The sequence below is a fragment of the Cherax quadricarinatus genome, chromosome 84 (assembly GCF_038502225.1).
Source record: "Cherax quadricarinatus isolate ZL_2023a chromosome 84, ASM3850222v1, whole genome shotgun sequence".
In the NCBI taxonomy this organism is placed as follows: domain Eukaryota; kingdom Metazoa; phylum Arthropoda; class Malacostraca; order Decapoda; family Parastacidae; genus Cherax; species Cherax quadricarinatus.
In genome coordinates this window covers 441,138-465,192 of record NC_091375.1, presented here as the reverse complement: position 1 = coordinate 465,192, position 24,055 = coordinate 441,138, and the positions used below count along the sequence as shown (strand labels likewise).

The 24,055-nt window shown below is 43.1% G+C and overlaps 1 protein-coding gene across 3 annotated transcripts in view; it reads right to left on the bottom strand.

The window, feature by feature from the left end:
- The window catches only part of LOC128704427 (myogenesis-regulating glycosidase), a 127,335-nt gene that overhangs the window by 85,647 nt on the left and 17,633 nt on the right, over positions 1 to 24,055 (bottom strand). For 2 of the 3 annotated variants that reach the window (XM_070102930.1, XM_070102931.1), the window contains exon 2: positions 8,345 to 8,440. The exons of the other annotated variant lie outside the window; for it this stretch is intronic. In XM_070102930.1, the coding sequence (XP_069959031.1) occupies position 8,345 (1 nt within the window). In that variant the 5' untranslated portion in view covers positions 8,346 to 8,440. The remainder of the gene's footprint in view (positions 1 to 8,344; positions 8,441 to 24,055) is intronic. 3 annotated transcript variants of the gene reach the window in all.

Here is a 24,055-nt window from a genome sequence, read left to right as displayed (position 1 = left end):
AATAGGTGCAGTAATAAGTATGGATGTTTTGTATGGTGAGTAGGTTTAGTGTATTGAATATTGGTGGAGTGTGCTGCCTGTAGTGAGAATTTGTTATCATTCTAACTGCAGCCTTTTGTTGGGTAATTAGTGGTCTGAGATGGTTAATTGTTGTTGAGCCCCATGCACAAATTCCATAGGTGAGATAGGGGTAAATAAGAGAGTGATATAGGGCCAGGAGGGCTGACTGTGGAACATAGTACCGTATCTTCGATAGTATGCCTACAGTCTTGGAAATTTTCTTAGAAATTTGATGTATATGTGTATGAAATTTGAGTCTATTATCAAGGTGGATTCCTAAGAATTTTCCCTCTGTTAGTTTTGTGATAGGTGATCCATTTATCATTATGTTAAGAGGGACATCTGTAGCTCTGTTACCAAACTGAATGAAGTAGGTTTTGTCAATGTTTAGTGTAAGTTTGTTAGTCCTCATCCAGGTAGATATTTTCTGTAATTCGGTATTTACAGTATTGGCTAGCGTGACTGGGCTCGGGTGAGAGAAGACGTATGTAGTGTCATCTGCAAATAGTGTGGGTTTGAGTAATTGCGAAGCATTTGGAAGGTCATTTATGTATAGGAGAAAGAGAAGAGGGCCAAGGACACTTCCATGTGGGACACCAACTGTAATTGGTTGTGCAGAAGAGTTTGCCCCATTTGCGTACACATATTGGCTTCTGTTGCTGAGGTAAGACTTGAGGTAGTTGAGGGAGTGCCCTCTTATACCATAGTGTGACAATTTTACGTGGAGCAAGTCATGGTCAACTGTATCAAAAGCTTTACGTAAGTCAATGAAGATCCCCAGTGGGACTTCTTTTTTCTCTATTGCAGTGTATATATGTTCTAGCATGTGTATAATTACATGTGTATAAAGCATGTAAAGTTTTTGTAAAACAAGTAAAGTCTTTCGCGTAGCACTGTAATTTTATCAGTAAGTTTAACAGGTACTTGGCACAACAGTGACATTATTTAGTTTGCAATATGTGGGCAGCAAGTCACACATGTATTTGTAGCTACTTTACGTGAAATATCAATAGACATTCTCAATTTCATAAACTAATATTAACTGTTTTCATGCACTTGGATTCTACCTATGCCAGAAATCGTATTAGTATATATAAAAATAACATTTCTAGGACCAGAAACCCGAAATTCTCATACAAACAGTACGATAATAGCTAAAGCTTTCGTGTATCGTACCAAAGACAAAATTATCGTGTATGTTCGATAATTATCATACACATGGCGAGCCTGCAGCATCAGCTGTGACGAGTTGCCAGCGGCGATCTTCAACTACCTTTATATCTAATAATAAATAACATTTCTTCATTTATATTTTATTGGTTTCTATACATTTTTTGTTGTATTTAAGCTTCTCCTTCCTTTAGATATCGGACTTCTTTTTAGTTATGATCAATATTATTTAAAGGACCCCAATGGAAATAAGTCACTCACTCTGACTTTTTTGGGTTATCCTAGGTTCTCTACACATATGCTGCTATGTATGATAATTCTATGTAACTGTATTTGTGTATACCTGAATAAATTTACTTACTTACTTATAACATTGCCTTGTTTTCTCTCTATCTTGACTCGCATGGGCACTCACTCACTCACACACACACACACACACATGTGGTACTTGAAAACCTCATGCATCAACATGTCAGGGACACAACCAGAGAGAGAGGGGAGGATGAGCCAGCAAGACTGGATCTTGTGTTCACCCTGAGCAGTTCAGACATCGAGGACATCACTTACGAGAGGCCCCTTGGAGCTAGCGATCATGTGGTTCTGAGTTTTGACTATATAGTAGAGTTACAAGTGGAGAAGGTAACAGGAACTGAAGGGGACAGGCCAAACTATAAAAGGGGGGACTACACAGGTATGAGAAACTTCCTGCAGGAGGTTCAGTGGGACAGAGAAATGGTAGGAAAATCAGTAAACGAGATGATGGAATATGTGGCAACAAAGTGCAAGGAGGCAGAGGAAAGTTTTGTTCCCAAGGGAAACAGAAATAATAGGAAGACCAAGACGAGTCCTTGGTTTACCCGAAGGTGTAGGGAGGCAAAAGCTAAGTGCAACAGAGAATGGAAAAGGTACAGGAGGCATAGGACCCAGGAAAACAAGGAGATTAGTAGAAGAGCCAGAAACGAGTATGCGCAGATAAGGAGGGAGGCCCAGAGACAGTATGAAAACGACATAGCATCGAAAGTCAAATCTGACCCGAAACTGCTGTATAGCCACATTAGGAAGAAGACAACAGTCAAGGACCAGGTGATAAGGCTGAGGAAAGAAGGTGGGGAACTCACAAGAAACGATCAAGAGGTATGTGAGGAGCTCAACACGAGATTTAAGGAAGTATTTACAGTAGAGACAGGAAGGACTCTGGGGGGACAGACCAGATGGGGACACCAACAAGGAATACACCAACAAGTGTTGGACGACATACATACAGATGAGGAGGAGGTGAAGAAACTGCTAAGGGACATCGATACCTCAAAGGCAATGGGACCGGACAACATCTCTCCATGGGTCCTTAGAGAGGGAGCAGATATGTTGTGCTTACCACTTACCACAATCTTCAACACATCCCTGGAAACTGGGCAACTACCTGAGGTATGGAAGACAGCAAATGTAGTTCCCATTTTCAAAAAAGGAGACAGAAAAGAGGCACTAAACTATAGACCTGTGTCATTGACGTGTATAGTATGCAAAATTATGGAGAAGATTATCAGGAGGAGAGTGGTGGAGCACCTGGAACGGAACAGGAGTATAAATGCCAACCAGCACGGATTCACGGAAGGCAAATCCTGTGTCACAAACCTTCTGGAGTTTTATGATAAAATAACAGAAGTAAGACAAGAGAGAGAGGGGTGGGTTGATTGCATCTTCTTGGACTGCAAGAAGGCCTTTGACACAGTTCCTCACAAGAGATTAGTGCAGAAGCTAGAGCATCAGGCGCATATAACAGGAAGGGCACTGCAATGGATCAGAGAATACCTGACAGGGAGGCAACAACGAGTCATGGTACGTAATGATGTATCACAGTGGGCACCTGTGACGAGCGGGGTCCCACAGGGGTCGGTCCTAGGACCAGTGCTATTTTTGGTATATGTGAACGACATGACGGAAGGGTTAGACTCAGAAGTGTCCCTGTTTGCAGATGATGTGAAGTTAATGAGGAGAATTAAATCTGATGAGGACCAGGCAGGACTTCAAAGAGACCTGGACAGACTGGGCACCTGGTCCAGCAAATGGCTTCTCGAATTTAATCCTGCCAAATGCAAAGTCATGAAGATAGGGGAAGGGCACAGAAGACCACAGACAGAGTATAGGCTAGGTGGCCAAAGACTGCAAACCTCACTCAAGGAGAAAGATCTTGGGGTGAGTATAACACCGAGCATGTCTCCGGAAGCACACATCAATCAGATAACTGCTGCAGCATATGGGCGCCTGGCAAACCTGAGAACAGCATTCCGACACCTTAGTAAGGAATCATTCAAGACACTGTACACCGTGTATGTCAGGCCCATACTGGAGTATGCAGCACCTGTTTGGAACCCGCACTTGATAAAGCACGTCAAGAAACTAGAGAAAGTACAAAGGTTTGCAACAAGGTTAGTTCCAGAGCTAAGGGGAATGTCCTATGAAGAAAGATTAAGGGAAATCGGCCTGACGACACTGGAGGACAGGAGGGTCAGGGGAGACATGATAACGACATATAAAATACTGCGTGGAATAGACAAGGTGGACAAGGACAGGATGTTCCAGGGAGGGGACACAGAAACAAGAGGCCACAATTGGAAGTTGAAGACACAAATGAGTCAGAGAGATAGTAGGAAGTATTTCTTCAGTCATAGAGTTGTAAGGCAGTGGAATAGCCTAGAAAATGACGTAGTGGAGGCAGGAACCATACACAGTTTTAAGACGAGGTTTGATAAAGCTCATGGAGCGGGGAGAGAGAGGGTCTAGTAGCAACCGGTGAAGAGGCGGGGCCAGGAGCTAGGACTCGACCCCTGCAACCACAAATAGGTGAGTACAAATAGGTGAGTACACACACACACACACACACACACACACACACACACACACACACACACACACACACACACACACACACACACACACACACACACTCACTCACTCACTCACTCTCTCTCTCTCTCTCTCTCTCTCTCTCTCTCTCTCTCTCTCTCTCACACACACGGACTGACGACACTAGAGGACAGAAGGGTCAGGGGAGACATGATAACGACATACAATTTACTGCAAGATACAAGGTGGACAGAGATAGGATGTTCCAGAGAGGGGACACAGAAACAAGGGGTCACAACTGGAAGCTGAAGAGTCAGACGAGTCACAGGGACGTTAGGAAGTATTTCTTCGGTCATAGAGTCGTCAGGAAGTGGAATAGCCTAGCAAGTGAAGTAGTAGAGGCAGGAACCATACATAGTTTTAAGAAGAGGTATGACAAAGCTCAGGAAGCAGAGAGGGAGAGGACCTAGTAGCGATAAGATAAGATTTCGTTCGGATTTTTAACCCCGGAGGGTTAGCCACCCAGGATAACCCAAGAAAGTCAGTGCGTCATCGAGGACTGTCTAACTTATTTCCATTGGGGTCCTTAATCTTGTCCCCCAGGATGCGACCCACACCAGTCGACTAACACCCAGGTGCCTATTTGCTGCTAGGTGAACAGGACAACAGGTGTAAGGAAACGTGTCGAAATGTTTCCACCCGCCGGGAATCGAACCCGGGCCCTCCGTGTGTGAAGCGGGAGCTTTAGCCACCAGGCCACCGGGCCACCCGATCAGTGAAGAGGCGGGGCCAGGAGCTGAGTATCGACCCCTGCAACCACAATTAGGTGAGTATAATTAGGTGAGTACACACACACACACACACACACCTACGGATAGCGTTCCGATACCTCAGTAAGGATTCGTTTAAGACTCTGTATACCATTTACGTCAGGCCCATACTGGAGTATGCAGCACCAGTTTGGAATCCACACCTAGTCAAGCACGTCAAGAAATTAGAGAAAGTGCAAAGGTTTGCAACAAGACTAGTCCCAGACCTAAGGGGAATGTCCTACGAAGAAAGGTTGAGGGAAATCGGCCTGACGACACTGGAGGACAGGAGGGTCAGGGGAGACATGATAACGACATATAAAATACTGCGCAGAATAAACAAGGTGGACAAAGACGGGATGTTCCAGAGATGGGACACAGACACAAGAGGTCACAATTGGAAGTTGAAGACTCAGATGAATCAAAGGGATGTTAGACAGTATTTCTTCAGTCATAGAGCAGTCAGGCCGTGGAATAGCCTAGAAAGTGATGTAGTGGAGGCGGGAACCATACACAGTTTTAAGGCGAGGTATGATAAAGCTCATGGGGCAGGGAGAGAGAGGACCTAGTAGCAATCAGCAAAGAGGCGGGGCCAGGAGCTATGACTTGACCCCTGCAACCACAAATAGGGGAGTACACACACACACACACACACACACACACACACACACACACACACACACACACACACACCCAGTAGCAACCGGTGAAGAGGCAGGGACAGGAGCTAGGACTCGACCCCTGCAACCACAAATAGGTGAGTACAGACATGATGACACTGGAAAACAGGAGAGATAGGGGGTATATGATAACGACATATAAAATACTGAGAGGAATAGACAAGGTGGACAAAGACAGGATGTTCCAGAGATGGGACACAGCAACAAGGGGACACAGTTGGAAGTTGAAGATTCAGATGAGTCACAGGGATGTTAGGAAGTATTTCTTCAGTCACAGAGTTGTCAGGAAGTGGAATAGTCTGGGAAGTGATGTAGTGGAGGCCGGATCCATACTTACCTGGAGTTTACCTGGAGAGAGTTCTGGGGGTCAACGCCCCCACGGCCCGGTCTGTGACCAGGCCTCCTGGTGGATCAGAGCCTGATCAACCAGGCTGTTACTGCTGGCTGCATGCAATCCAATGTACGAGCCACAGCTCGGCTGGTCAGGTACCGACTTTAGGTTCTTGTCCAGTGCCTGCTTGAAGACAGCCAGGGGTCTATTGGTAATCCCCTTTATGTATGCTGGGAGGCAGGTGAACAGTCTCAGTCTCGGGCCTCTGACACTTATTGTGGCCTGGTGGCTAAAGCTCCCGCTTCACACACGGAGGGCCCGGGTTCGATTCCCGGCGGGTGGAAACATTTCGACACGTTTCCTTACACCTATTGTCCTGTTCACCTAGCAGCAAATAGGTACCTGGGTGTTAGTCGACTGGTGTGGGTCGCATCCTGGGGGACAAGATTAAGGACCCCAATGGAAATAAGTTAGACAGTCCTCGATGACGCACTGACTTTCTTGGGTTATCCTGGGTGGCTAACCCTCCGGGGTTAAAAATCCGAACGAAATCTTATCTTATCTTATCTTATCTTAACGTGCTAGTGACACCCCTGCTTTTCATTGGGGGGATGTTGCATCGTCTGCCAAGTGTTTTGCTTTCGTTGTAAGTGATTTTCATGTGCAAGTTCGGTACTAGTCCCTGTAGTATTTTTCACCTTCAAGAAGAGGTATGATAAAGCTCATGCAGCAGGAAGAGTGACCTAGTAGCGACCAGTTAAGAGACGGGGCCAGGAGCTTGGAATCGACCCCTGCAACCACAACTAGGTAAGTACACACACACACACACACACACACACACACACACACACACACACACACACACACAATCCCAATGCATACTATGAGAGCAATTAATACAATGACAGAAAGAGAGCAATAGTAGACACACTAACTGAGGTGGCCAAAAGAGCTCACATGGGGAGAGCAAAGTTACTAGTTATGGGTAATTTCAATCACAAGGAGACTGGGAAAACCTGGAGCCACATGGGGATCCTGAAGCATGGAGAGCCAAGATGATGGATGTGGTACTGGAAAACCTCATGCATCAACATATTAGAGACACTACCAGAGAGAGAGAGAGGTGAGGATGAACCAGCAAGACTGGACCTAGTATTCACCTTGAGTAGTTCAGACATTGAGGACATCACATACGAAAGGCCCCTCAGAGCTAGTGATCACATGGTTCTGACCTTTGAATACATAGTTGAGTTACAAGTGGAGAAGCCAAACTACAAAAGGGAGGACTACACAAGCATGAAGAAATTCCTGCAAGAGGTTCAGTGGGAAAGAGAATTGGTAGGAAAATCAGTAAATGAAATGGACTACATGACAACAAAATCCAAGGAGGCAGAGGAGAGGTTTGATCTCAATGGCAACAGAAATAATGGGAAGAGCAGAACAAGCCCTTGGTTTATCGAAAAATGTAGGGAGCCAAAAACTAAGTGCACTAGAGAATGGAAAAAGTACAGAAGACAAAGGCCCAGGAAAATAGAGAGATCAGTCAAAGACCCAGAAATGAATATGCTCAGATAAGAAGGGAGGCCCAACATCAATATGAAAACGACATAGAATCGAAAATCAAGTCTAACCAGAAGCTGTTGTATAGCCACATCAGGAGGAAAACAACAGTCAATGACCAGATAATCAGGCTGAGGAAGGAAAGTGGGGAGTTCACAAGAAACGACCAAGATGTATGTGAGGAGCTCAACATGAGATTTGTGTGAGGGAAAGTCATGCATGGTTGAGCTCCGTCAAAAATTGCATTTCCTGATAGACTCAGGGGGAACAGAGGGCGGGAAATAAGCAACCATAAAGTGCTCCTTTGAACCAACATAAAAGGAATATCAGTGAACACCAAATAGAAAAATACGGATTACAGTGTCATATGGAGTGTGCCAATAGAGCAAAGGTCACTGTGGAAATAGGCCTGACCAGCAAAAAAAAAAAACATTAGCAAACAGATACTGTATTGAACTATCTATAAGTAATATGGCGAGTGACAAAGATATATATGTGCAGTGACATAGTGAAATAAATTGTAGATACGAGTAATCTTAATTATCCCCAGTATAGCGTAAAATATATGGTGTAGCATATGGGAATATTTACAAGCGTCCAGACAAGTGGAAATAACAGATGAGTATTTACTACAGTCATAAGTAATAAAGCGAGTGATGGTAGCAATGAGGTGCAGTGAATCACAGTATACATAAATTGAGCGTAAAATCGATGTTGTGGAAATTTGTTTGGACTGCCTCCATGTGAGCTGTCTACCCTAGAAAGCTCTGTTGACACCGAGCCCTGAGGCTAGTACCTCAGCCTCACAAGTGACTTATAGGACAGATTTCCATAAATGACTGATGTTGCAAGAAATCTCACCTGCATGCACGAATGAAGGACTAACTTACTTGATGTTGGAGAATATATCCCAGTCTTCAACCTCCTTAAGCTTTAGCCCCTCTGGACTTTCCCTCAGAACCAGGTGCAACCGGGAGCCTTAATTCCTGGAATATTCAGTCGGTATTAGTGACCTGCCTGCACCTCAGAAATTCCTGTTTCCAAGGGGGTGTGTACCCCCTAGTACAACTATGCAGGAAGTGACACTAGCTTCTAAGCTTAACAACGAGGAGACGCCGGAACGTACCGATCACTGGCCGTCCGACTGCACAGACTCACAGTTCAACTCACTCGCAAATTCCCCCCAGAAACTGGCCAGAATACTGAGAAAGAAAGGGAGGTCTCGTCTTACTGTATGGGCATGACGGAGGTCATCTATGGTACTTCGAGGTGTCTCCACCAGATTTCCCCAGGGCCTAGTATGTGTAGACACATGGGGCGTCGCCCTGATGTTACGGCGGTGTGCCTCGTTCAGAGTTTCGACAAAGAAGAAGGCAATGCAGTCTCAAAACCCCGTGCCTTGGCATTCAAACTTGGGCTGCCAGTTCTCCCTAGCTAACATAACCTAGGGTCGGCCTATATTACCGGCCTATTACTACCTACGTTAAGGTCTTAGGTCTACATTATCTACAGTTGCCTCAATAGTCCTAATATTAGTTCACTAACAGCATAAACTACCTACTTCTTCCTTGAAGGGTAAATCTATCAATTAAAATGTACCTTCCAACCACCTTTGCCAACCCGGGTGTTTGTGTGTGTTTTGGGTGGATGAGAGTGAAGTGCAAACTATCGTACAAGTGTTATAACGAGGAAAAAAGGATATAAATAGGCAGTGATATAGTAAACTGAACTTATGGATAAGAGTTAATCCTTTTAATCCTGAGTGTAGTGTAAAACTATGGTATAATTATATGGGAACAAGTGTGCAAGTGCCACCCGCACCCCACCTCGTACCCCGACCCCATTCCCTGGATCCTACACCACCCATCCAACAATCCCACCCCCCGGCCCCCCCATCATGCACCCTCACCTTCTTTCCACAGACCCCTATCTCCCAGCTTACCACTCCACCGCACAGCCCTCTAATTTTATTGTCCCTACCCTCTACCCAAATATACCCACCGCCCAGCCCACCCCCCCAACCAGCCACCCTGCTACATAATAAATACACCATCCACCACATACACCTGTTTAAAAGTAATCATGGCCAGGAATAAAGGCTGCTGTATATGTGAAAAAAATCTTTGGGAGAAACATGAGGGGGCATTGATTGTGAAATATGCAGTAAAACATCACTTATATCATGTACAAAGCTTCAGGCAACCATAACAAATGACCAAAAACAAGAAAGTCGTTTCTGGATTTGCCCCAGTGAAAGGGACAGCTGGTTAAGCGTAAGAGATGTACTGAAAAGTGAAAACCTAGAAAGCGTAAGGAAATTTCTAAGGAGCTTGCCAGAGTTATACAAAGAGTGGAAAACAGGGGAAAAGGAACAAGAAAAGGAGGAAAATGCAAATAGAGGTGAAAACCAAGGAGTGGAAAAGAAGGAAACAGGGATACATAACATAGTGGAAAGGGAAAGGGAGGATGAGAAAGCTAGAGCAGGAACAAACGAAAACGAGCAAAGGGAAGAACTTAGCCTAGAAGAAAGTGAACACGAGATCTCAGATCAGGTGGCAGAACTTAGGAATGACACAAAATCAATAAATAGGTAATCAGAACATTTGCAGATACTATGCTAAAGGTATGTGCCTATATGGCAGAGATTGTTGGAATAAACACACCAGAAAATGTGTGAATATGTTGAGGAAGGGAAAGTGTCATTTCAACAAAGAGTGCAGCAGGTACTTCCATCCAGTAATGTGTAAAGCTTCAATGTAGTCCAGAGAATGTTATGACCTGAGCTGCCCAGACCATCATGTAAAAGTAACGCGGCACTACAGAGTTAGCAGAGACAAGGAAATTGAACAGCATTCTTTTTTAGACAAAAAGAGAAAAGATCAAAACAAAGGAAGAGACAAACAGGGGGAATGGTACAGAGAGGACAGGTGGGCAGTAAAATGGGGCGTACCAAACCAGGCATCAGCCCATCAAGGCTGAATAAGCAAACATGCGCAAAGTCAGTACTGGAGAAACCAGGAGCGTGTACGCCAGGGGACATACCAGGTAGTATGCCACCAGTGGTACTAATGAAACACAAAGCGAGACAATACATCCCACTTGGTAATTCCTGCTTCAGGGTTTAAAATCAAATAAAAATGACATAGTTATGTCAGTGGGCTCCTAACAGAAGTGAATGACATGTTCGGAGCATTTACAGAAACACATACAAGGGATGTTTTGGACGGAGAGATATAGAATCAATGTGATAGAATCAATAGGTCACAGGGGGGGGGGCAGTAGGAATCTATGTAAAGGATACTTTCTGTTGCACAGAAGTGCTGAATCTACGAATGATATAGTAGAAATTCTAGGCATTAAGGTTGAAAATAGGAATTTGGTAATTATCAAAGTATACAAACCACCATCAGCAACTGCTGAGGAATTCACAGAACAGTTAAGTAACATAGACAGCTATCTGGATAGACTAGAAAATCCTACACCAAATATTTTACTCCTTGGAGATTTTAATCTCCCTCGTGTAAAAATGGAAGATGGCGCAACGTAATGTTATACCAGAAATATCTCCGGGAAGCACCCTGGCTCAACAGGCACATACCAGGGAACTAATGAGGCTTTGTGAAAAGTACTCTTTAAACTAACAGGTAATTGATCCCACTAGAAATAAAAATACCCTGGATTTGATTTTCACAAACAATGTGGAAGTGATCAGGGACATAACAGTTTCCAAAACTATTTACTCTGATCATAACATCATAAAGGTTCAAACTAGTATTAACTCAGGGGTAAGAAACTGCATCACTAAAGTTAGAGACGGGATGTTCAGTAAGTTTAATTTTAACAACCATAGAATTGACTGGGAAAAAATAAACCAAGAGCTATCAGACATACCCTGGGAATCAGACATGAGCACCCTAAATCCCCACCAGTGCCTAAAGAAGCTGAATACAGAAGCATACACTGTATGTATGAAACATGTACCATTGAGGAAACCCAGAGGAAGATCAGATATAGAGAGAGAGCGTAGGAGATGGTACAGAAGAAGAAAATGGGTTACTGAACTGCTTAAAAACACAAATATGCTACAACAGAGGAAAGATAAGACTTAGCAGAGAGATCACCGAATTAGAGCAAAAACTTAGGATGTCATACCTGACAGAAGTACAAAGGGAACAAAAGGCCATACAGGATATTGCAAGAAACCCAAAATATTTCTATTCCTATGCAAAATCCAAGGAAAGAACTACCTGTAGAATTGGACCACTACTGAGAGGAGACTCGTATACTGACGATGAACAGGAAATGAGTGAAATCCTAAAAGAACAGTATGAGTCGGTGTTCAGCAACCCACTAAATGACAGCAAGGTAGAAAATGCAGAAATATTTTTCACTCCAGCAGAAGGTCGCACAGACCAACTAACTGACTTTAGTATAAATCCCATGGATTTCGAAAAAGAAATGGAAAACATGCCCACTCACTCAGCACCTGGACTAGATTCATGGAATGCTCTATTTATAAAGAAGTGCAAAGTACCACTAGCACGAGCCCTCAGTATTCTTTAGAGAAAGAGCTTAGATCTAGGTGAAATACCGGAGGCCTTATAGAGTGCAGACATAGCTCCTTTGCATAAGGGAGGTGGTAGGGCACTAGCTAAAAATTACAGACCAGTAGCCCTAACCTCTCACATCATAAAAATCCTCGAAAGAGTGACGAGACGTCAGGTTACAAATTTCATGGACCAGCACAACCAACATAACCCGAACCGGCATGGTTTTAGAGCAGGATGATCATGTCTGTCACAGCTGCTGAACCATTATGACAGAATTACGGAGGCACTGGAAGACGACCAAAATGCAGATGTGATTTACACAGATTTTGCAAAAGCGTTTGACAATTGCGATCATGGAGTGATAGCGCACAAAATGAAGGCCATGGGCATTATGGGGAAGGTAAGCAGATGGATTTTCGGGTTCCTAACACACACAACACAAAAAGTAGTAGTGAACAGGGCAAGATCCAACATCAGCGAGGTCAAAAGCTCAGTGCCCCAAGGCACTGTCCTGGCACCTCTGCTGTTCCTCATCCTCATAGCAGACATAGACAAAAACACCCAGCACACTTTTGTATCATCATTTGCAGATGACACTAAAATAAGCATGAAAGTCAGTACGGTAGAGGACACTGAAAAAGTACAGGAAGACATCAACAGGGTTTTCCGGTGGGCAGTGGAGAACAACATGACGTTCAATAGTGATAAGTTCCAGCTGCTTAAGTATGGAAAGAATGAAGAACTCAAAAGGAGCACTATATACAAAACTCAAGAGGGTCACCAAATAGAACGTAAGGAACACGTAAAAGACCTAGGAATAATTATGTCAGCGGACCTTTTTTTTAAAGACCATAACAAGGCAAAGATCACGACAGCCAGGAAGATGATGGGGTGAGTATTGAGAACTTTCAAAACAAGGGAAATAATGCTGATGGTGACACTCTTCAAATTGCGAGTGCTCCCTCACTTAGAATACTGCTCAGTGCTGACGGCTCCGTTCAAGGCAGGAGAAATATCAGAGCTGGAACAAATACAGAGATCGTTTATGGCTCACATTGAGCCAGTAAAGCACCTAAACTACTAGGAAAACCTGCAAGTCTTGAACATGTACTCACTGGAGCAGAGGAGAGAGAGGTACATGATAATATATACCTTGAAGATACTTGAGGGCTTGGTCCCAAATCTGCACACTGCCATAACAACAAACTGGAGTGAGAGATATGGGAGGAAGTGTAAAATAAACCCAGTGAGGAGCAGGGGTGCGGTGGGGACAATAAGGGAACATTGTATCAACATCCGGGGTCCCAGACTTTTCAACATCTTACCAGAAGATATCAGAAACACTGCTGGAACAAGTGTAGAAGCCTTCAAGAGGAAACTGGACAAGTATCTTCACCAGGTGCCAGATCAACCAGGCTGTGATGAATATGTGGGGCAGCGAGCCTCCAGCAGCAACAGCCTGGTTGACCAGGCAAGCACCGGACGAGCCTGGCCCATGGCGGGCTCAGAGAGTAGATAAACTCTCGAAACTCTTCAAAGGTATATCAAAGGTAAGTACAGTGGAACCTCCACTTGCGAGTGCATCCACGTGCGAGTTTTTTCCAAATACGAGAAGTCGATCAGTCAATTTTCTGCTTCCATATGCGAGGAAAATTTCCATAAGTGAGCGGGCCTCAAAGGAAGTTCCTTGATGTTGGTGAGGGGCTCTTGCTCTTGATCTAGGGAATTCGATCTCATTTGTTTGTTGGGCCATCTTATGGAAACTTGGACAATGCATGATGGAAAGATGCTCCTTAACGTACACCAAAAATGAAAGAAATCGGACCATAAATAATGGAGTTCACTTCTCTGCAATTAGCTGCCCCTTAGCGGAATTTTCGTATGGTTTTTATGGTTGCATTCTCGTTTTTTTGGTCTCATTTGATTGAATTAAATTGATATATTACAGAAAAAGCTATGATTTTGAATGGTGTCATGACAAGAAGTACGTTGAAAATGAGCTCAAAATAGCAGAAATGTTCTATTTCTGCCAATGTTCAAGAGTAAACAGTAAGAGTAGACCTCCATTCCAATATGCAGTCATGAATGGATTGACATTATTTATACAATAATTGCAATAATGCAGTAGTCTGCATAACAGTAAATTTTCTATTTTTTGTGTGAATAAAAATTCCAAATTTATAATAATAATAATAAATATAATAGTAGTATAATATATAATAATAATAATAATAATAATAATAATAATATAATATGTATAAAAATAATAATGCATGTATAATACTAATGTACTATATAAATAATTATTATAATAGCTTCAAAAGGCTGTCACTAAATGGCAGTGTTTACCACAACAATGCTGGAGCGGTTATACCCGCCTCCACTTGTCACATAACGACATATTTTATTCATTCTAGAGTATATATCAGGTTTCTATGTTATTTATATTGTTTATTATGTCATATTAGATGAACTGTTATAGATAAATAAGCCATAGAGTTGATATTAGGGAAATTATTGAAGTATTTTATGGTGCCTGGAATTCCACTGGAATGAATGAATTCCATTTCAGTTAATTTAAATGAGGAAAATTGACTCTGCAAACTAGCAAATCCAGATGCAAGCAAGGTCACGGAATGGATTAAACTCGTTAGTGGATGTTCCACTGTATTCACAGTGGAGACAGGAAGGACTCCAGGAAGTCAGAATAGGGAAGTACATCAACAAGGGATACACCAACAAGTGTTGGATGAAATACACACAACCAAGGAGGAGATGATGAAGCTATGTGAACTTGATACCTCAAAGGTGGTGGGACCGGACCTCTCTCCTTGGGCCCTTAGAGAGGGAGCAGAGATGCTGTTTGTGCCAATAACAAAAAACTTCAACACATCCATTGAAACTAGGTAACTATATGAAACATGGAAAATGTCAAATGTAGTCCCAATTTTTAAGAAGGGAGACAGACACGAGGCATTAAACTACAGACCAGTGTCACTGACGTGTATAGTATGCAAAGTCATGGAGAAGATTATTAAGAGTGGTGGGGCACCTAGAAAGGAACAAGCTTATAAATGACAACCAGCACAGTTTCAGGGAAGAGAAGTCCTGTGTCACAAAACTATTGGAGTTTTATGACAAGGTAACAGAACTAAGACACGAGAGAGAGGGGTGGGTAGATTGCATTTTTTTGGACTGCGAGAAGGCCTTCAATACATTTCCTAACAAGAGGTTATTGGAAAAGCTAGAGGATCAGACATGAATAACAGGAAAGGCACTGCAGTGGATCAGAGAACATCTGACAGTGAGCCAACGAGTCATGGTATGTGACAAGATGTCAGAATGGGTGCCTGTGGCAAGCGGGGTTCCACAGGGGTCAGTCCTAGGACCAGTGCTGTTTTTGGTATATGCGAATGACATGACGGAAGGGATAGACTCAGAAGTGTCCCTGTTTGCAGATGATGCAAAGTTAATGAAGAGAGTTAAATCGGATGAGGATCAAGCAGGACTAAAGAGAGACCTGAACAGGCTGCAAGCCTGGTCCAGCAACTTGCTACTCGAATTTAACCCCGCCAAATGCAGTCATGAACATTGGGGAAGGGCAAAGAAGACCACAGGCAGAGTATAGGCTAGGTGGCCAAAAACTGCACACCTCAAAGAAAAAGATCTTGGGGTAAGCATAATACTGAGCACATCTCCTGAGGTGCACAGCAACCAGATAACTGCTGCAACGTATGGGCACCTGGCAAACCTAAGAATAGTGTTCCAATACCTCAATAAGGAATCCTTCAAGACTCTGTACACCATGTATATCAGGCGCATATTGGAGTATGCAGTACAAGTTTGGAACCCACACCTGGTCAAGCATGTCAAGAAATTAGAGAAAGTGCAAAGGTTTGCAACAAGACTAGTCCCAGAGCTAAGGGGAATGTCCTATGAAGAGGTGTTAAGGGAAATCGGCCTGATGAAACTGGAGGACAGGAAGGTTAGGGGAGACATGATAACAACATATAAAATACTGTGAGGAATTGACAAGGTGAACGAAGACAGGATATTCCAGAGATGGGATACAGAAACAAGGGGTCACAATTGAAAGATGAAAACCCAGATGAGTCAAAGGGATGTTAGGAAGTATTTCTTCAGTCACAGAGTTGTCAGGAAGTGGAATAGTTTGGAAAGTGACGTAGTGGAGAGAGGAACCATGCATAGTTTTAAGACGAGGTTTGATAAAGTTCATGGAGCATGAAGAGGGTGACCCAGTAATGACAGTGAAGAGGCATGGCCAGGAGCTATGAATCGACCCCTGCAACCACAAATAGGCAAGTACAAATAGGCAAACACACACACACAGGATAGCTTTAAGAGGTACGATAAAGCTCTTGGAGCGGGGAGAGAATAGATGTACAGTAGTAATGACCAGCAAAGAGGCAGGGCCAAAAGCTATGAATCAACCTCTGCAACCACAAATAGGAGAGTACAAATAGGCGAGTACACACACACGGTCAAGAATACTTTAAGAGTAAGGGGAGGGTATGGGAAAGAAAGTAAAGTAACTTCTGTGACACAGCAACACAATGGTATCTTGGTACAGGGGAAGGCTTCTGAAACTCCTTTGTTTAACAACTGCTTAGTAGGACCTACTTCACTAGTGGGCCACGCTCACCTGTGACCTCAACTTCACTAAAAACAAGTCTGACCGTGTGCCTATGCTTTATGTTAATCTTAATTTTTAAAGGGGTGGACTGGTAAGCCAGCGGAAGGCCTCTGTCAGATGCTCAAAAACATCAGTGGTGTTTCATTATATGATTAAGACCTGGGACAGGAAACACTTGTCCTGTTTCCTGATAGATCTTACCTTACTTAACCAGTGGTGTACTCTTAAGAAACTGACCACCTCCCACTATTGTTGTATTCACATGTATTCACCTACTGTGCAGGAGAAATGATTCGATAATAAATTTACTCATCCTTTGCAAATGTGCTTTATTCATCACTTTAGGTGAGGATGAAGAATGGTAATTAATGGGTGAAGGTCATATGGTGGAACCCCGAGTTTCGGCTGACCTGAGTATTGGCCACTTCGAGTTTCAACCATTTTTTCAGCTAAATTTTGTCCTGAGTTTTGGCCTGTGCCCCGTGTTTCGGCCGGCATACCAGGCCTGTCCGCTTGCCCATGCAGGCATCATGAGCCAGTCCAGCTTTGTTTATCCTTGAGTGAACATTACCCTGCACACTCATCCAAACATTTCACAATAAATTCATGGTGTTTAGTGCTTGTTTATTGATTGTGACTATGAAATAAGCCACCATAGGTCCAAAGAAACTTCATAGTGGCAGCTCTTTAGTAAAGAAAGTGAGAAACGCAATAGAACTGAAGAAAGAAATTGTAGCAAAGTGCCAAAGTGGAGGAGGAAGAGAGAGGGGAGAATGTGCCTTCTTCAGTGATTTTACAATATGTACGATACTAAAGCAGCATGAGTCGATAAAGGCTATAGTGCCAGCCAGCGATAAAGTGTAGCATTAACAGTGTAGCCAGCGATAAAGTGTAGCATTAACAGTGTAGCAAGCAAGTTAAGCGATTGATCGATAGAAAAAGGACAGCACGAAACTGACTCCTCCAATGTTGTTGGAGTTATATAGGGCGAATGACAACACCACTGTCTCTGCTGCTGCCATCACCACCACTATGTAAGGTTCATCTTTCAGTGGTCCTTATACACCCAGCAACATGACTCAAGAAATCGTAATGACACGATTGCAAACAAACCATACCCCCGGCCGGGATTGAACCCGTGGTCATAGAGTCTCAAAACTCCAGCCCGTCGCGTTAGCCACTAGACCAGCTAGCCACAATAAGATTCATCCAACTAGGTATATTTCTACACCATAGGAAGGTTAGCACAGGCACCTCTGTGACCACAAATGCAAGTTTTTACAGACGAATCTCCAGCTAGCGTGGCCGTGCCTGTGCTAACCTTCCTATGGTGTAGAAATATACCTAGTTGGATGAATCTTATTGTGGCTAGCCGGTCTAGTGGCTAACGCGACGGGCTGGAGTTTTGAGACTCTATGACCGCGGGTTCAATCCCGGCCGGGGGTATGGTTTGTTTGCAATTGTGTCATTACGATTTCTTGAGTCATGTTGACGGCAGTGAAGGGACTTGAGCTAGAGTTCGTCACGGCCACGCTAGCTGGAGATTCGTCTGTAAAAACTTGCATTTGTGGTCACAGAGGTGCCTGTGCTAACCTTCCTATGGTGTAGAAATATACCTAGTTGGATGAATCTTATTGTGGCTAGCTGGTCTAGTGGCTAACGCGACGGGCTGGAGTTTTGAGACTCTATGACCGTGGGTTCAATCCCGGCCGGGGGTATGGTTTGTTTGCAATCGTGTCATTACGATTTCTTGAGTCGTGTTGACGGCAGTGAAGGGACTTGAGCTAGAGTTTGTCACGGCCACGCTAGCTGGAGATTAGTCTGTAAAAACTTGCATTTGTGGTCACAGAGGTGCCCATGCTAACCTTCCTATGGTGTAGAAATATACCTAGTTGGATGAATCTTATTGTGGCTAGCTGGTCTAGTGGCTAACGCGACGGGCTGGAGTTTTGAGAGTCTATGACCACGGGTTCAATCCCGGCCGGGGGTATGGTTTACCCAGCAACAAACAACACAGCAACACTTGTCAGTTAGGGAGAGAGACATATGACATTTTATTCATTATAGAGTATATATCATGTTTCTATGTTAATATTGTTTATTATTAGATGAATTGTGCTAGATAAATAAGTCGTAGAGTTGATATTAGTGTCATACTAAAGGACTATCTTATCCTGCCTCCAAACAAACTCTCCTGCCTCTCACATGCCAACAAGAATCTTCAATAAAGATAAAACTGATTTGAATGTTCATTTATCCATTAAAATTATTGCTTTATATTTATTTCTCATTGTTTTCTGTATGCAAAACTATAGTATTTATTCTTAAAAAAAATGAATTTTTTATGAATATTTTTGGGTGGAACGGATTAATTGGATTTACATTACAGTGGACCCCCACATTTCGTCGGCCGCGACTTTTGTGAAATCCAACTTTCGGCAAAATTTAGCTTTGCAGTTCGTGATTGGACTCGTGATTCAGCGACCGTTCGGTACGTGTCTGCCCATCAGTGCGTACACAAAGCCAGTCTCTCACCATTCACACTCAGTGTGCCATTGTTTACCAGGGTGTGACCCTCATCCCACGGGTTCATGCAATACATTTCATAATAATCCATTGTTTTAGTGCTTACAACTGCTAAATAAGTCACCATGGGCCCAAGGAAAGCTAGAGCCAGCCCTTTGGTAAAGAAAGTGAGGAATATGACTGAATTCAAGAAGAAAATCATTAAAAAATATGAGAGTGGAGTGCATGTGACAGAACTTGCCAGGATGTATGGCAAACCCCATTCAACCATCACTTCGATCGTGGCGAAGGGAAAGAAAATAAAGTGTGCTGTTGTTAGAAAAGGGGTAGATATGCTGACAAAAGAGAGATCACAAGCCCTCGAAGAAGTGGAAAGGTTATTGTTGGTGTGGATTACCCAAAAACAGTTAGCAGGAGATAGCATTATGCAGTCGATAATATGTGAAAAGGCAAGGCAGTTGCATGACGATCTCGTAAAGAAAATGCCTGCTACGAGTGGTGGTGCTTGTGATTTTAAGGCCAGCAAAGGTTGGTTTGAGAGATTTAAGAAGCGTAGTGGCATACACAGTCTGGTAAGGCATGGTGAGGCTGCCAGTTCCGACAAAAAAGCGGCTGTTAAGTTTGTACAGGAGTTTAAGGAGTACGTAGACTCTGAAGAATTCAAACCCCAACAAGTGTTCAATTGTGATGAAACACAACATTTGGAAGACAATGCCAAAGAGGACCTACACCACACAGGAGGAAACAGAACTCCTAGGACACAAGCCTATGAAAGACAGGCTAACTCTCATGCTTTGTAGTAATGCTAGTGGAGATTGCAAAGTGAAGCCTTTACTATTGTATCACTCTGAAAATCCCAGAATGTTCAAGAAAAACAGTGTCGCTAAGAGTAATTTGTGTGTGATGTGGAAGGTTAACAGTAAGGCATGAGTCACAAGGAAAATTTTCCTTGACTGGTTTAATGAAGTGTTTGACCCCAGTGTGAAGAAATACCTTCTGAAAAATAAACTGACACTCAATGTGTGTAGACAAATGGAGCAAACTCTTCCACACAGCCAATTGCAGTTGGTGTCCCACAGGGAAGTGTTCTTGGCCCTCTTCTCTTTCTCGTTTACATAAATGACCTACCAAATGCATCGCAACTACTCAAACCCACACTATTTGCAGATGACACTACATACGTCTTCTCTCACCCAAGCCCAGTCATGCTAGCCAATACTGTGAATACCGAATTACAGAAAATACCTACCTGGATGATAACTAACAAACTTACTCTCAACATTGACAAAACCTGCTTCATTCAGTTTGGAAACAGAGCTACAGATGTCCCTCTTATCATAATGATAAACGGATCACCTATCACAAAGCTCACAGAGGGAAAATTCTTAGGAATCCACCTTGATAATAAACTCAAATTTCAAACACATGTACAACAAATTTCCAAGAAAATTTCCAAGACCGTAGGCATACTATCGAAGATACGGTACTATGTTCCACAGTCAGCCCTCCTGGCCCTATATCACTCACTTATTTACCCCTATCTCACCTATGGAATTTGTGCATGGGGCTCAACAGCAATAAACCATCTCAGACCATTAATTACCCAACAAAAGGCTGCAGTCAGAATGACAACAAATTCCCACTACAGGCAGCAGACTCCACCAGTATTCAAAACTCTAAACTTACTCATCGTACAAAACATCCATACTTATTATTGTACCTACTACATACATAGAACACTTAACTCGGATATAAATCCTCCCCTCAAACGTCACCTTACCAACCTCAACAGAACACATGACCATAACACAAGGCACAGATCACTCTTTCATGTTCCTCGTGTCCATTTCACACTATGGAAAAACTCAATGCACATAAAGGCCAAGTAATCTGGAATTCATTACCTGTGAATATAAAAGAAACACTGTCTGTTTATAAATTCAAGTCTCTTCTTAAAAATCACTTACTCGCCCACACTAAATAAATACGTACTGAATAAATTATTTTATTTTTATTATCACACTGGCCGATTCCCACCAAGGCAGGGTGGCCCGAAAAAGAAAAACTTTCACCATCATTCACTCCATCACTGTCTTGCCAGAAGGGTGCTTTACACTACAGTTTTTAAACTGCAACATTAACACCCCTCCTTCAGAGTGCAGGCACTGTACTTCCCATCTCCAGGACTCAAGTCCGGCCTGCCGGTTTCCCTGAATCCCTTCATAAATGTTACTTTGCTCACACTCCAACAGCACGTCAAGTATTAAAAACCATTTGTCTCCATTCACTCCTATCAAACACGCTCACGCATGCCTGCTGGAAGTCCAAACCCCTCGCACACAAAACCTCCTTTACCCCCTCCCTCCAACCCTTCCTAGGCCGACCCCTACCCGCCCTTCCTTCCACTACAGACTGATACACTCTTGAAGTCATTCTGTTTCGCTCCATTCTCTCTACATGTCCGAACCACCTCAACAACCCTTCCTCAGCCCTCTGGACAACAGTTTTGGTAATCCCGCACCTCCTCCTAACTTCCAAACTACGAATTCTCTGCATTATATTCACACCACACATTGCCCTCAGACATGACATCTCCACTGCCTCCAGCCTTCTCCTCGCTGCAACATTCATCACCCACGCTTCACACCCATATAAGAGCGTTGGTAAAACTATACTCTCATACATTCCCCTCTTTGCCTCCAAGGACAAAGTTCTTTGTCTCCACAGACTCCTAAGTGCACCACTCACTCTTTTTCCCTCATCAATTCTATGATTCACCTCATCTTTCATAGACCCATCCGCTGACACGTCCACTCCCAAATATCTGAATACGTTCACCTCCTCCATACTCTCTCCCTCCAATCTGATATTCAATCTTTCATCACCTAATCTTTTTGTTATCCTCATAACCTTACTCTTTCCTGTATTCACCTTTAATTTTCTTCTTTTGCACACCCTACCAAATTCATCCACCAATCTCTGCAACTTCTCTTCAGAATCTCCCAAGAGCACAGTGTCATCAGCAAAGAGCAGCTGTGACAACTCCCACTTTGTGTGTGATTCTTTATCTTTTAACTCCACGCCTCTTGCCAAGACCCTCGCATTTACTTCTCTTACAACCCCATCTATAAATATATTAAACAACCACGGTGACATCACACATCCTTGTCTAAGGCCTACTTTTACTGGGAAAAAATTTCCCTCTTTCCTACATACTCTAACTTGAGCCTCACTATCCTCGTAAAAACTCTTCACTGCTTTCAGTAACCTACCTCCTACACCATACACTTGCAACATCTGCCACATTGCCCCCCTATCCACCCTGTCATACGCCTTTTCCAAATCCATAAATGCCACAAAGACCTCTTTAGCCTTATCTAAATACTGTTCACTTATATGTTTCACTGTAAACACCTGGTCCACACACCCCCTACCTTTCCTAAAGCCTCCTTGTTCATCTGCTATCCTATTCTCCGTCTTACTCTTAATTCTTTCAATTATAACTCTACCATACACTTTACCAGGTACACTCAACAGACTTATCCCCCTATAATTTTTGCACTCTCTTTTATCCCCTTTGCCTTTATACAAAGGAACTATGCATGCTCTCTGCCAATCCCTAGGTACCTTACCCTCTTCCATACATTTATTAAATAATTGCACCAACCACTCCAAAACTATATCCCCACCTGCTTTTAACATTTCTATCTTTATCCCATCAATCCCGGCTGCCTTACCCCCTTTCATTTTACCTACTGCCTCGCGAACTTCCCCCACACTCACAACTGGCTCTTCCTCACTCCTACAAGATGTTATTCCTCCTTGTCCTATACACGAAATCACAGCTTTCCCTATCTTCATCAACATTTAACAATTCCTCAAAATATTCCCTCCATCTTCCCAATACCTCTAACTCTCCATTTAATAACTCTCCTCTCCTATTTTTAACTGACAAATCCATTTGTTCTCTAGGCTTTCTTAACTTGTTAATCTCACTCCAAAACTTTTTCTTATTTTCAACAAAATTTGTTGATAACATCTCACCCACTCTCTCATTTGCTCTCTTTTTACATTGCTTCACCACTCTCTTAACCTCTCTCTTTTTCTCCATATACTCTTCCCTCCTTGCATCACTTCTACTTTGTAAAAACTTCTCATATGCTAACTTTTTCTCCCTTACTACTCTCTTTACATCATCATTCCACCAATCGCTCCTCTTCCCTCCTGCACCCACTTTCCTGTAACCACAAACTTCTGCTGAACACTCTAACACTACATTTTTAATCCTACCCCATACCTCTTCGACCCCATTGCCTATGCTCTCATTTGCCCATCTATCCTTCAATAGCTGAATAAATGTATCTCATAAATGTTTAACCTGTGACCCTATCAAACTTTTTTTTTTTTTAATTACATTACCTAACAGAATACTCCATTCTATTGAATGCACAGCAACTCAGCAAATGACCATATGACCTGTCTTTGAAATACAGTGGACCCCCGCATAACGATGGCATCACATAGCGATTATTTCGCATACCGCTTACTTTAATCGCAAAATTTTTGCCGCGCATACCGATTAAAAACCCGCTCACCGATTTTCGTCCGAGACGCGTCCAATGTGCGCCCTCAGCCAGCCTCACATGTGCCGCCCGTGCCATTGTTTACCAGCCAGCCTCCGTGCTAACATCCAAGCATACACTCGGAATATTTCGTATTATTACAGTGTTTTCGGTGCTGTTTCTGGAAAATAAGTGACCATGGGCCCCAAGAAAGCTTCTAGTGCCAACCGTACACCAATAAGGGTAAGAATACCCATTGAAATGAAGAAAGAGATCATTGATAAGTATGAAAGTGGAGTGCGTATCGCC